Raw genomic sequence first — 14,190 nt, 5'->3', positions numbered from 1 at the left:
AGGGCAGACTGTCAAAAACCAGGCAGATACTCCAAACTGGTAGTATGATCTATAATTAGATTTCACCAACCCAGTAACACATGGGAACTCCTGGATCACTATAGTAGTCTTACCATAGAGTCACAGATCCTTAGGCTCTACCGTTTATCTTGCCGCCCAGGTAATCTGGACTTGGTGACAAATGGTCATTTACACCAAAAATCACAAAATATTCAGGTTGCTCCCAGTCCCAAGAGACCAATCATTTATCTCAGATCAATATCTTAGATCTCACACAAAAGACAATGCCTGTAGCCAGTACTGTAATAAACTAACTATAGGTTTATTAACTAGGAAAAAGAAATGAGAGTTATTCAGAGGTTCAAGCAAGCAAGCAAGCATATACACACAAATGAGTTACCACCTATGGTTCCTAAAGATGACAGAGATGTAGTAATCTGTCAATTCCAAATGTCTTTCAGGATGGCTCCAGGAGTAACTCCTGGGGATCTCTGCCTTAGGCTATGTCTACACTAGCACTTTTGTCGGTATAACTTATGTCGCTCCGGGGTGTTAAAAACACACCTCTGAGTGACATAAGTTACATCGACAGAAGCACCAGTGTGGACAGCGCAATATTGGCAGGAGAGCTTCTTCTGCCGACATAGCTACCACCGCTTGTGGAGGTGGTTTTATTATACTGATGGGAGAGCTCTCTCCTATCGGCATAGAGTGGCTACATGAGTGATCTTATAGCGGCGCAGCTGCATCGGTACATCTGTGCTGCTATAAGTTCTCTAGTGCAGATGTGGCCTTAGTTTTGTGTCTCTGTCTCTATGAGAGTTCAAACAGCAAAGAGATGAAAAATTTTCTTGTGACCCTGTTTTATCTTTTACATTTAGCCTTACAGTCCATGAGACAAACTCCCTTGCATGAAGCATTTCCAAGATGTGATATGGCCATTTACCAATCCTTTGTATTGTCATGTTCCTTAATAGTCTGTTTGATCTTGATAGGCCTTAATGGTTGTGGGGACGATTCCTGTGCCTGGGGTCACATGCTGAGAGCAAACATTTTCAGAGTTATGAAATAAAACTTACATATTTCCTTATCACCTGGAGTACCGACGTTACAAGTGAGATTAATGCACACAGCAACTTACAAATGTTCCATAGAGTCTAAACACTCAATACATCCTTATAAGACTAATAAAACTAACATACAGGTGAGCTGGTTTGGTTTCCAGCTATGAGTTTGTCAACTGTTAACTTATGCCTACAGTCTTGTCCAAATCTGGCACTTGAGGCATGTCTACAATACAAATTTAAGTCAACCTATGTTGACCCCTTGGCTCCTGGCGGGGACCTCCACACCCGGAACTGGAGTGGCAGCCGGGCTTCCTGCAGGGAGCCGGCAGACCGGGCAGCACCTAGGCTCCCTGTGGGGAGCAGGAAGCCCAGGCGATAGCCCAGCTTAGAGCTGGGAGCCCCCACGGCAACTCGGATCAAAGTGGAGAGCACAGGCAGCAGCACGACTGGGAGCTAGGACCCAGAGGGGCAGCAGGGCTCCCAGTGGGGAGCCAGGAGCCTGGGCACAGCTGGGCTCTATCTGGAGCCCCCCACCTGTCCTGGTGTGACAGCTCAAACTGTGAGCGGGCATAGGTTTCACGGCTCTGTACGTGAAATTGACAAGAATGACAGCCAACAGCCGATGTAAGAAACACTGTGTCGCCCTAACTACACCAACATAAGCCCACACCTCTTGTGGAGATGGAGTTCTTATGTTGGTGTAGTAGGACACTTACATTGGCAGGCAGGCTGTAGTGTAGACACTGTAATGTAGACACGTAAGCTGCCTTACGTCGACCTAACTCTGTAGTGCAGATCAGACCTGGGTTTACCAGTGTCACAGTCACATCCCTCCCTCTTCTGTCACCTTCATTGTCTTCCTGTCAATCTCAAATGCCTTGCTGGCCTTTAGAGTCCTCCATGGACTCTTTCCACCCGATGCCTCTGAATTCATAGTGACCTATAACCCCTGCCTGCTCACTCCAATCTGTTAATCTTTGCCTGAGCTCGCTTGCCTAATATACACCTCCTTACACCACACTTCTGATCTTCGCCTTCTCTCTGCTCCCTCTCTGCACTTGGAGGTAAAGGAATTTGCTTTTTAAATTGTGCCATCCTCCCTCCAAGAAACTGTGCCTCCTTATTCTCTGTGAACTACACCGTGACCCTTTGAAGATGTTAGACATGAAGGGGTTCAGACTCAAAAGGACAAGATTTTTTGCCCATTGTTTGAGATGTTCTTTGGGGTGAAACATGCTTTTCTTTTGGAATGTGCAATACAAATGCAAAGTGTTATTTGAAACAGTACCTCTGCAAAAGGGTTTCAAAGAAGGAGAATGTAATTACCCAGGTGGGATTTGGCTAGGGGATGAGAGCTACTACTTAGGCTGTAAAGCATGCTATGAAGATCCTTAAAGAGTACAAATAGTCAGGACTTTGCTTGTACATATGGCAATGCCAGATGCACAGTGCTTCCTAACATGATGCTGGAGTGTTGTAGCATTATGGACTCAAGAGGGCAGAGTGCTAGTATTGAATTGTCAGCACCATTCCCTGCAGTAGCTATGTTTTCCTCAGGCATCTCTGGGCCAGCACTGAACTAGTCTGACCGTACCTAGGTTATGAGATCTGATGAATTCACAGCCCAGTCTGCAGATCTGAAGCCACCTCCTTAGAAGTGAAAGGCCAGTGATTCTATGATTAACAGTTCACACTGTGCAACCTCCATGCCCTTGGTAAAACCAGTAAAGGGTTGGATTGTGTGAAGTGTGTATTTATTTGTAACAAAATACACAGGAGCTGGGAGCCGGAGTCCTGTATGACTGGAACAGAGCTTTACAGTGAGTACAGATCTGTTGAAAGAATAATTGCGCTCTGCCTAGTTAACAACTCTTCCGTTCATCTGAGAACTTGTATCTGGTTTTGAGGCCTGAAACACCCAGGTGGAGGTGCAATTTGACTTTTTCCTGTCTTGTATGCACACATGGAGGAGAGGTGGCTTTGGTGCTGCTGAAATGATAATGTGCTGCTTCCTCATCACCCTCCCCACTCTGTCTTCCTTAGCCCTGTCTGCAGTTGGTGCCACCTGGGTGACAGAGGAGATGGAGGACTCACTGGAAGTGGAGTGGGAGAACCCCCCAACAGAGCCAGACTATTTTAAGCTGAGGTTCAGCTCACTGCTTGGGCAGGAGAAGGAGGTGGTGGTGCCTAAAAGCAGTAACCCTAAGAGCAGATATATCATCCGTGGTAAGTGGTTGGGTACAGCCCAGACGGGGCAGGGCCAGGGAGAAATGGGGAAAGACAGACAGAAAAATAGACCGATGCTTGATGCTCCCCCTCCTCCAGAGGAGCCTTGATCCATGAACCTTGTTGTACATAGTTGAAAGTCTTCCAAGTTAGCCACCTCTAGCACTTACTGGTCAAACTAGGAAGAACAGTGCCAAGAGTTTCTCTTACAGTGTATCTGAGGCTATGTCTACACTGCTGCACTAATTCGAATTAGCTTAATTCGAATTACAGAAAGCGATTTATAGAAAGCGCTGCAGACTGTCCACACTACAGTGTTTGTGCTGGTTTCTTGCATCCACACTGGCCAGCCTTAATTCGAATTAGAAAGCAGTGCAATGTGGGAAGCTATCCCACAGTGCAACTAACCATAGAGGCTGTTGTGACGAGTATCATCATCCCAGGATGCAGCGCTGCTTCCCCCACCCCCAAACAAACAGGAAAAGGATTTTCATGCTGTTTTTTTACTCCCACGATTGCCATTGCTGCAGGCACATGGAGCCAGCTAACTATGCTCTCATTTTGACAGTGACAAATACATCGCAGCTTATCCTGGATTACTTTAGCACTGTATGCTGTTTGCCTTTTATGCTCCCCCCCACTACCCCTTGTATATTGCTTGCCTTTGATTTTGATTCTACAGGTGTCTGTAGAATGTAAGATAAATAACAATGGAGTCAGTCAGTATATTAATACAGTGATACAAATGTTTCCATTTCACTGATGGAAAGCATGATATAATGTATCCACATGTAGCACTGTGAATAAACTTAAGAAAGTATCAATTTCCATGATTGGCTACTGAAACAATGTAGCAAAGAATTTCCTCTCACTGCTGGCAGTTAAAACGTATTCACCATGCGGGAAGGGGGGTGAGTGGTGAAATCTTTCAAAGGGACAAACTTTAAAGGGCTAAACTTTCAAAGTGACAAATCTTAAAGGGACAAACTACAAAGGGCTTGCTGGGCAGTTAAAACGCATTCACCACGCGGGAAGAGGGGGCGTGAAATTTTCAAACCCTTAAAGGGACAAACTGTAAAGGGCTTGGTGTGTGTGTGTGTGTGTGGGGGGGGTGATCACAGCTTGGATTTTAAACCCATTCACTGCAGGAAATGAAGATTTAAATCTTCCTGGGGCTGCTTTGGTGGAGGGTACTGAAATGGGACATTATGGGATACAGTCTGGATGCCAATTAATTCAAATTAAGTCCCATTGCGTCCACACTCACACTAATGCGAATTAACTGATGCGCTTCAGGCGCTAATCCACTTGCAGAGGTGGTTTTATTAATTCAATTTTAAAGGCTCCTTAATTTGAATTAACAATGTGCAAGTGTAGACGCGGGAGTAATTAATTCGAATTAAGGGACTTTAATTCAAATTAAGCCACCAGTGTAGACCAGGCCTGAGTCACTTTTAGTTTGAAACTATGCTAGATTCCCTTAGGAATATCTGTTCACTGATGAAGGATCGGGGTTGGAATTTAACTGGCAGAACCTCAGAATGGGACCCATTTCCATTCAATGTGATCTCAAATCATGAGAGATTCTGAAACTCCCTTTTGAATGATCAGAACACTTTAGCTTGTCCTTATAGCAAAAAAAGAGGTATTGTTCACTTTTTGTCCAGCTGGGAGTCTCACTTTCAATATCTCCAATCATATGGGGCAGATCATTAGCTGGTGTACACTGGCATAGCTCCATTGAATTCAGTGGATTCAGTGATTTGCACCAGCTGTGAATCTGGCTCTATAGCTTTACTTGCTACTTTGCACCAAGTCTAGCACTTGTTCACATCTTCACCCAATAGCCATCAGGAGGATATTCTGTGGGTGGGTGGGTAGACGACATCACATGGAAAAGCACTCAATGTGGTATGAATAGTACATTTCAATGCACGTTCATTCAACTTTAATTCTACCCTCATATCAGGAATCAAATTTATTCTTTCATTTCAGATGTGAGAACATTAAGGATGGGTAAAATGGAAATTGCCACAATTTATGAGCAGTATGGGCTGTAGATACAGACCTGAACCAAAACTTCATATTCATACATTCCCCAATCAAGAAGTACAAATCCCAGTCCCACAACCCAAACTCCTCTGTAATACTGGTATGTGTCCAGAGGTCCCAGTGAGGATCAAAGCTCCATTGAGCCATGTGCTGTACAAAGGGATACATGTCCCTAGGGGATAATGCTTGTTTTGAGTTGATTCATGTTTTCAAGCTTCTCTCCTCAACCATGAGGACTAGAAACTTTAAAAAAAAAAAAAAAAAAAAAAAAGAGAAAGAAAAAAAGAAAGAAAGCTGAAACTCTCAGGTAATCACCAGACTGCAGAAGCTGAGGCTGTAAGACAAACTTCACATATTGTGAGACTCAGCAATACTGCATTGTGACTTATCATGTAAAACATCACCAGCCCAGATGAGCATGTGGATATAGGTGGGCGATGAGGATCAGCAGCAAGGGGAAGCAACTGGACTACACGGAAGGTAGAGAGAGGACTGGGTCCTTTGCTCAGAGGAGTGAGGAAGGTATATGGGTGGGATGTTGCTCTGGTCACCACACTGTGACCACAGATAGCTGGCCAGGTCCTCCAATCGCCAGTAATCAAAAGCTGCATGCAAACAGCAGAGCAATTCCACCTTGTTCTCACTCTGACTGCATCTGTTTCTCATCTGGGAGATGGCCAGGATTCTCCCACTGCTGGAAACATACAGATCCCTATATAGAATCATCCTCCCATCCTTCCCACATCTCTTCTCTGCTAATGGCATGGCTGGGTGGGTTTGGCACTGCCGAGGTCTCTTGTTGGCTGCTGCCTGGCCAGAGTCTGCTGGACTTCTCTTTTGATCAGAGCCCTTGTTTGCTCTTCATATCTGATTCCAGTTACTCACGGAAGGAAGTGGGGCCGGGAGGCACTGCTGCCTTCTGAACATGATGGCTCCATCTGTCATCTGTGTTTTCAAATGTTGTGAACATGTAGATTCCTTCTCCTTTTTAGTAGTTATTCCTTGAACACTCCCTGCTTTGCATAGGACCATTATAGTGCATTATTATACAGCCCCAAGGCTTGTCATGGATATGCTCATTCCTCTAATATTTTTCCCTCATCCTCTTCAGTGTGACCAAATCAGCCAACTCATAGAAGTTCAAGGGAATTTGCAGAACATTAAGTGCAACAACTGCACAGAGTGAGCTGCCTGGCTTGCCAGCTGTGTAGTGGTTTTGTGGAACAAGAGCTCCTTTAGGAGAGACTCACCCAGGCTTGTTGGCTGCACAGATACTGCACAGTACATGGATTGTTTGCATACCGTCTCCCAACACTCCAGAGTTAGTACCAGAGAAGCCAGGCATGGAGAAGACCATCCTCCATTGTCAGAGCTGGGTACAGTTCCCCAGTAATGGACATCTCAGACATTACAGTGATCCTAAACTAGACATCAAAAAGCATTAACAAAAGACATGATGAGATCCAGTCGCTGGAAGTTGGAAGTTAGACAAATGGAAACTAGAATTAAGGTGCAAAATGTTAAGTGAGGGTAATTAACCATTGGAACAACTCACCTAGGAAGATGGTGGATTCTCCATTGCTTGACTTTTTGTATCAAGACTAGATCTCTTTCTAAAGGAGCTATAGCGCAACCAAAATTTACTGGGTGAAGTTCTTTGGCCTGTATGGTTCAAGAGGTCAAACCAGATAATCACAACAGTCTTTTCTGACCTAAACATCTATGAATTATTCAACTTTCAAGGCTACTGTTTTTCCTTTAAGGTGATTCTTCTGTCATCCCTGGGTCATTCTCTCTCCTTCCTTCTCCATGGTAGAGTGTGGAGAGGTCAAGGGGCCACTGGAATGCTTTAATGGAGAATACTAATGTCCTCTTTAAAGGTGTCCTGTGTCAGGCTCTTAGTAAGTGGACTAGTCTGTTCCTCAGAGTACAAAGCTGGGAACCAGGAACTCTTGATATAGACTCCTGTGTCCTTGAAAAGTCACTTAGCTCCTCTGTCTCGCTGTCCTCATCCACAGATGATAATACTTGACTCCAGCGTGCTATTGTGAAGATGGATTAGTTATTATTGATAAAGTAATTTAAAAATGAAAGGTACTAAGTATTATTATTCTCTCCAAATTTCAGTTCTCTTGAAATGGTATCAGTCTAATGAGGAGTGTCTCCTAGATTCTAAACAGTTATTTAAAAATATTTCTGTCATTTCTTCCACAGATAATTTATTTTAAGTTTTTAAAAGCCACCATATTTGTAGGATCCACCAGTAATACACTCTTAGCCCCGTTCTCTGGCTTTGCATCAGGATTTAACTCATTAATTGTATTCTCAAAGCTATCTGCCCTACTGCTGACCTCAACAATGGCACTGGTGCCCAGACCAGGAAGTAAACCAAATGAAGCTAAGTTTTTCTCTGTATTGTCTGGAAGAGAAATAAAGTTTGTCGTGTAGAAGACAACAAAATTGGGTGATGGAAAATATTTTCAAATTCTTGAAAGAGTTTGCTGAGCACTGTAGAGTAAAAGAAATGCAGAATGCTATGCATGACAAGGAATGTGAGTGTTAGGATCAGGTGGGATATTGCTTGGGAGTTTTTTAACACTGTACTTTCAAACTCTATCTCAAAAGGAATAGACAGTCCAACTAACTTGGTGACCAACCGAGTGACAGAGGACACAGTCACCATCTCCTGGAACAGGGTCCAAGTTCCCGTAGACAGATATATGGTAAGCTACACCTCAGCTAATGGGGACCCCAGAGAGAGAGCTGTGGGGAAAGACCAGAGCACCACCACCCTGACCAGTCTGAAGCCAGGCATGGAGTACATCATCTACATCTGGACTGAGAAGGGAGATGAGCAGAGCAAGAGGGCAAATGATAAAGCTGTGACAGGTAACCCCGGGAAGCTTTGGTATATGGTACTAGCTGACTGCATATTGCAAACTGCTCCCTGAAGATTAGCTGTGTTTTTTGTTTTCTTGCAACTTATGGCACAGTGCACATTAATGGACAATTTGTCATGTAGCCAAATATGGCGTGGGTACATACATGCTGCAGGCCACTCCAAAATTGAGTTTTAGGATGTAGCCCCACTCCCATTTACTCAATTGCAAAAGTTCACTAACTGTAATGGGGTGCTTGATTGGTTCCATAATGCACATAGGTGCTGTTCAAGCTTCCCACACAGAGCTCTGCCAATACACCACAATCTTCACCTATAGCATTTCCTGCTATTTTAGCCCTGGAGTATGCACAGCTCTGCCAACGTATCTAAATCCTGACCGACAACAAGCTTATCACTCCAGGCTGGAGCCCCCTAAAAGTTCTGCCAAGTTTTGAGTCCTCCAGTCTTGAGCCCTGAAGCACTGCTAGCGAGAGCAGTGTTTACCCAGTGAGACATGAATGATAGGACTGACAAGCAAGCAGCCTTGTGTTTTCCTCCACCTCACACACTATCTAAGGGTATGGAAAGCGTTGAGTCCAGAAGACATGATGCCCAGGGGAGTCACTTGAGAATCAGTCAATAACAGTTTAATAATCAAGGCTTTTACTCACAGAAATTGACAGCCCAACTAACTTGGTGATCACCCAAGTGACAGAGGACACAGCCACCATCTCTTGGAACAGGGTCCAGGCTCCCACTGACAGATACGTGGTGAGCTACACCTCAGCTGATGGGGACACCAGAGAGAGAGCTGTGGGGAAAGACCAGAGCACCACCACCCTGACTGGTCTGAAGCCAGGCATGGAGTACACCATATACATCTGGGCTGAGAAGGGAGGGCAGCAAAGCAAGAGAGCAAACATTAAAGCTGTGACAGGTGACCCGGGGAGGCTTTGGGATGTGATACTATAGAAGCAGATGAAGTATCGCTGTCTTCATACTGGCTTAGCTGTGAATATGTCCTCCCCCTACTTTGTTACGCACAATGTATGACTTAGGACTTCTTGCCTCACAGCATGTGCTGTAGGAGTGTGCCTCCTGCAGGCATCTCAAAGCTCTCAGAAACTGGTGCTGCTGTGAGAGGATAATAGAACTAGCAGAAGTGAGCTGTAGCATGGGTAAATGCTATATGCACTTCTCTCTCCCACCTCTGCCAATGTACCTCAACTGTAGCCTCCCTCCTAATCTAGTTCTGTCCCTCAGCCTAACAGCTCTGCTGTTGGACTTCATTCCTGTCCTGCAGCATCTTGCTATCCCAGTCCTGAGACATTTCACATATCAGTTTTGAGCTGGAGCCCCCAGCCAAAAATTCCAGCCCTGGCCCTTCCAGGGAGTTCAGCCATTTCACTTTACCTGCAGCATCACTTGCTATCCTACTGCTAGAGCATCTGCCAATTGCTTCTCAGTCCAGACCTTCAGTTGGCCCAATATTCCAGTCCTAAAACCCCAGTAGCAAGAGTGATGTTTAGCCACCAAGACATGAATGCTGGAACCTATGGACGTACTGTTTTTCACCTCACAAAAGTTCTAAGAGTATGAAAATAAAGTTTAGAGACCAAAAGAAACAGGCTTCAAGGAGATACTTTAGAATCTGTTAATAATGTTCTAATAATCCGCACTTTTATTCACAGACATTGACAGCCCAATTAGCCTGGTGACCAACCGAGTGACAGAGGACACGGCCACCATTTCCTGGAACAGGGTACAGGCTCCCATTGACAGATACGTGGTGAGCTACACCTCAGCTGATGGGGACACCAGAGAGAGAGCTGTGGGGAAAAACAACAGCATTGCCACCCTAACAGGTTTGATGCCAGGCATGGAGTACATCATCTACATCTGGACTGAGAAGGGCATCAAGCAGAGCAGGAAAGCAAACACTAAAGCTGTGACAGGTAACGGGGGACAAGAGGGAAGGGAAATTAGATGGAGACACCTCTGTTCCTTTCTTATCTGGTGTTCATGGTCTCTTTTTGTATCTCTGAGTATAAAGGTAACTTTGCCAATCAGGTATTAGCTACTTGAAATTCTTCAATGACCAAACCATCATGGAGATAAATGGAGAATTATGAACTGTTAAAAATGTCACAGGGAGCAGAACGAGATGAGGCAAGAGATATCTGCTCTCTGAAAGCTTTCAGTTTCAAGGGTAATTGCACTTTTAACCCATCCTCTCTGTGGTCCAATCCAGCAACGCCCCTGAAGTCTCAGGCCTCTAGCCTTCCCCTCTCTCTGGACAAGGATCTGTGTCCTGCTCCCTTCCAACTGGGAATTTTAGGCCACAGCCCCCTGCTCTCTACTGTGATTATCCTAGGCAGGGCTGACAAATGTGCAATCCCTGCTCCTTAGTTTCTTTTCAAGGACAATGGTGGTGACCGCACAACTCTTCCAAAGCAAGCACATCTGTTTAAAGACAAAAGCATCAGAGAAAAGGTAAAACAGAATCTAAATGCACACTAAATGTACCAGAAATTGCCCAACAGTCTTATAGGACCCTGGTAGGCCTAAGTCCTTCCAACCCTTCAGGAAAGGTTGGGGCTACTTTAGGAACACAGGTCTGCCCATTTGCTGAATCCAAAAAAAGACCCTAAGGCCTGGTCTACACTGAAAATTTAGGTTGACATAGCTACATTGCTCAGGAGTGTGAAAAATCCACACCTTTGAGTACAATAGCTATGGTGACCTGACCCCCATGTAGACACATGGAAGATTATTTCCATTGTCTTAGCTACTGTTGCTTGGGAAAGTGGTGTTCCCATAGTGATGGGAAAACCTCTTCCATCGGTGTAGGTTGCATCTACACTACGGGGTTATGCTAGCGTAGTTCTGGTGCTGTAGCTATGCAGTTGTAGTCTCTGTAGTATAGACATACCCTGAGTCTGTTTAAACTCAGCCTTTTATATCCCAAGTTCTTTCTTTTTCTCTTGTCTCTCTCCTCTCGGACTGCCCTAAAAGAGTATATGCAAACCACCGCATGGGATAGTACTTCTCTGGAGCTATTTGCAGTCTAAGGTAATAGTAGTATCACCCCCCCTCTGTTTTTAGTTCTCAGAGGAGCTGTAGTAACCCTCCCACCATGGAGATGCATACAATCCCTGGCCCACAATGCTACATAAAATATTCATAAAGTTAATATAACACGGTCCTCAAAGATACTGCATATGGTTGCAATGTCTGTCACAAATGGCATCTAGCTGATACTCTTTGGATTTGGTAGCATTTTACACCCTTTTTACACTGGTATTAATGACTGCACAAAGTGCAGGGCAACAGAGAACCAGACCCCTTATATTTTATCAGAATTACTCCATTTTGGAGTTAGAGAGGATTAAAAATAAAGGGCCAGATCTTGGGCTCTGGTAAGGCTACTTCATGCTTTCTGAAGAGTGTAAAGCAGCCTTAAAGCTTCCCTGCTTGAGTAGCCGTGGATTCCCCCAGCAGAGTGGCATATACGGTATATTGGGATGGGAGGGGACACTGCACTTCAGTGATCTCCACTGGTGTAATAATCCTTAGCTTCTGATACAAATTGGTGTAGGCTAGAGGAGCCTCAAGCCCACAGTTATGTCAGGGGTCAAGCTGGCCCCACAATACTCCTGCGAATCAGGGAGAGCAAAAGTGAGTGAGAGGAGGCTGAGAGTCTGGGGCTAATACCTAGAGATGATTAAGCATTCCATCGTGAAAATTCCAACATTTTGAAATTTGTTTTTATTCTGAATGGAAATGAACAAATTTTGAAATTTTCTGCAAACAAAACAGTTGAAAAAATTGTTTTAAGTGGATTGGAACATCTCATTGCAAGCTGCTTGTTTTTTTAAAAACATGCAAAATGAAAATTCAAAACATGGATTTTTTTCTAAATAAAATTTTGTCAAAATTGATACATTCTCGCAAAATGTGTCAATTTCAACAAAATGACGTTTTCCAATGGAACTCATTCTGCCAGTAAATTCTCGACCAGCTCTACTAATACCTTTAAAATCTTACTCAAGACAACAACTATGTTTCCCTATAATTAAAATAATAGGATTGTAGCAGAGACCTTGTATGGAAAGTTTTTAGGCTAAGATACAGTTTTTTCATTGGTGTCCAAGTTGTAACGATCCCCTGAAGCTCACAGAAATTGCTGACAGATCCATAACAGTAGCACTGTGAAATCAGTTGCGAGAGCACAGTTAATGCTGACAGCAGCACCACAGGAGTAGGATATTGCTTATTTGGCCCTCCAGTGAGTAGATTCCAATACCTTATAACTCCCTCTGCTGTCCAAGGGGATAAGCTTTCACAGTACTAATCTGAGAGGATTTCTGCTTCCATACATAATAAAAATGGATTTTTTCTTAACCTTGGGAATTCAGTAAATAGTGTCGTGGAAAAGAATCACACTGCTACATTTTAGAGTTGGATCGGGTGCAGCTTTAATTGTGACACACATAATCACAACCATAGCTATGGGGAGTACTATAGCCATAGGGAAAACCCAGGTGGCTATAGGGAAGTCAAGCAGCATATCTGGATGCTGGGCAAATGTACTTCACCTGGCTACCAGATACAAAAGACTTATATAGGGGTTGCTTAGGTTCATTTACATGTTGATCGTATAGTGGAATTTGATTAACAGTTTATACTTAACAGGAAAGACAATCACAATGTACAGTGGGGCATACCAGACGCCCTCACAGGAACGCCCAATGAGTCACTTGAGTATACAATGTAGTTTTCAGGGACCCTGGCTAACACCTGAAGATGGGTGGTTACACAATACCTGTTCAAATGCTAATTAGTATGGAGTGAGTTTCTATGGGGCCGGTAAGACAAAGGGGGGCAGGTACTGGTACTTATCAAAACAGGTGAAGTCTGTTCACAGACTTCAAAAGGCTTAAGGCTTATAACAGAGAACTTGCATATGGGGTGTGGTTCAGAGACCTCTTGTGGGATTTTAGCATCTTTATCATAATTTCAGTTGAGGCATTCTGTTAATGGTTTAGCCTCGGGCTTCTATTTCAGTTTCAGGCTACAACTTCAGGCCAGGCCTTCTATAACCAAGTTCAGACCAGGCATTCAATTAATCAATTTTATGATTAATTCTTTGATTCCACAATAGTTACTTTAATTGATGTGAATAACAGCTCATTTGAATGTCTGGTGTTTCATACACAGTTAATAACACTTTATGTGTACATTGATGTACATGTTCCTGCCTCTCTCTCCTGATAAGGGATCTTTGTCTGTGTTGATTTCTTCTCTCTGCTTCTATTTTATGAGACAAAAGCTCTCTAAACATAAGAGAATGAAGATGCTTCTGCCTCCCAACCCTGTATGCTCCCCTCTTTCTATCTACTTTAGGTATTTATCTAGCCCCCAGTACCGTAGTATCTGAGCGCCACTCTTTAGTGGATTTATCTATCCTCACAACACTCCTCTGAGGGAGAGTAGCCCCATTGTACGGATGGGGAACTGAGGCACAGAGAGTAAGTGATTTGCTCCAGGTTACACAGGAAGCCTGTTGTGGAGCAGGGAATTGAACTGAATATTTCTGCTCTGCCATATGTGTATGTGCACAGGCTCCTGTGTCAATAGTTCGTGCTCTTCCCTGAATATCCGCACTGCCCATCAGACACCCTGAGATGGAGACAGTGAGGGATAGAGGGAGTGAGATAGAATGGTTGGAGGTCTTTGTGAAATTAACTACAGGTTTCCAACCTGCCCTATCCCAGAATGCACCAAGCACTGTGAGAAAGCTGGGACGGATCCTTCAGTGGCTGCCTCTGCTTCTGTTATTGAAAAATTTTGCTTCATGGCTAGGAGGGGATTGTTCCAGGGCACAAGTGTCAGAAACCCTCCAATCATAAAGGATGCCTCATGCCCTTTATGCTTGTATATCTCCTACAAAACAATAGCAGA

At 44.1% G+C, this 14,190-nt stretch overlaps 1 protein-coding gene across 1 annotated transcript in view; it reads left to right on the top strand.

The window, feature by feature from the left end:
• The window catches only part of TNN (tenascin N), a 35,825-nt gene that overhangs the window by 7,692 nt on the left and 13,943 nt on the right, over positions 1 to 14,190 (top strand). Inside the window, 5 exon segments of the mRNA XM_067532524.1 lie at positions 3,111 to 3,293; positions 6,666 to 6,721; positions 7,934 to 8,234; positions 8,900 to 9,163; positions 9,918 to 10,181. Coding sequence (XP_067388625.1) covers positions 3,111 to 3,293; positions 6,666 to 6,721; positions 7,934 to 8,234; positions 8,900 to 9,163; positions 9,918 to 10,181 — 1,068 coding nt within the window.

The sequence above is a fragment of the Emydura macquarii genome, unplaced genomic scaffold (genome assembly GCF_026122565.2).
Source record: "Emydura macquarii macquarii isolate MOO-44397 ecotype Brisbane River unplaced genomic scaffold, CSIRO-AGI_Emac_v2 contig_3287, whole genome shotgun sequence".
NCBI classification, from domain to species: domain Eukaryota; kingdom Metazoa; phylum Chordata; order Testudines; family Chelidae; genus Emydura; species Emydura macquarii.
The sequence above is the reverse complement of the archived record's forward strand: the minus strand, read 5'-3'. Positions and strand labels throughout refer to the sequence as shown.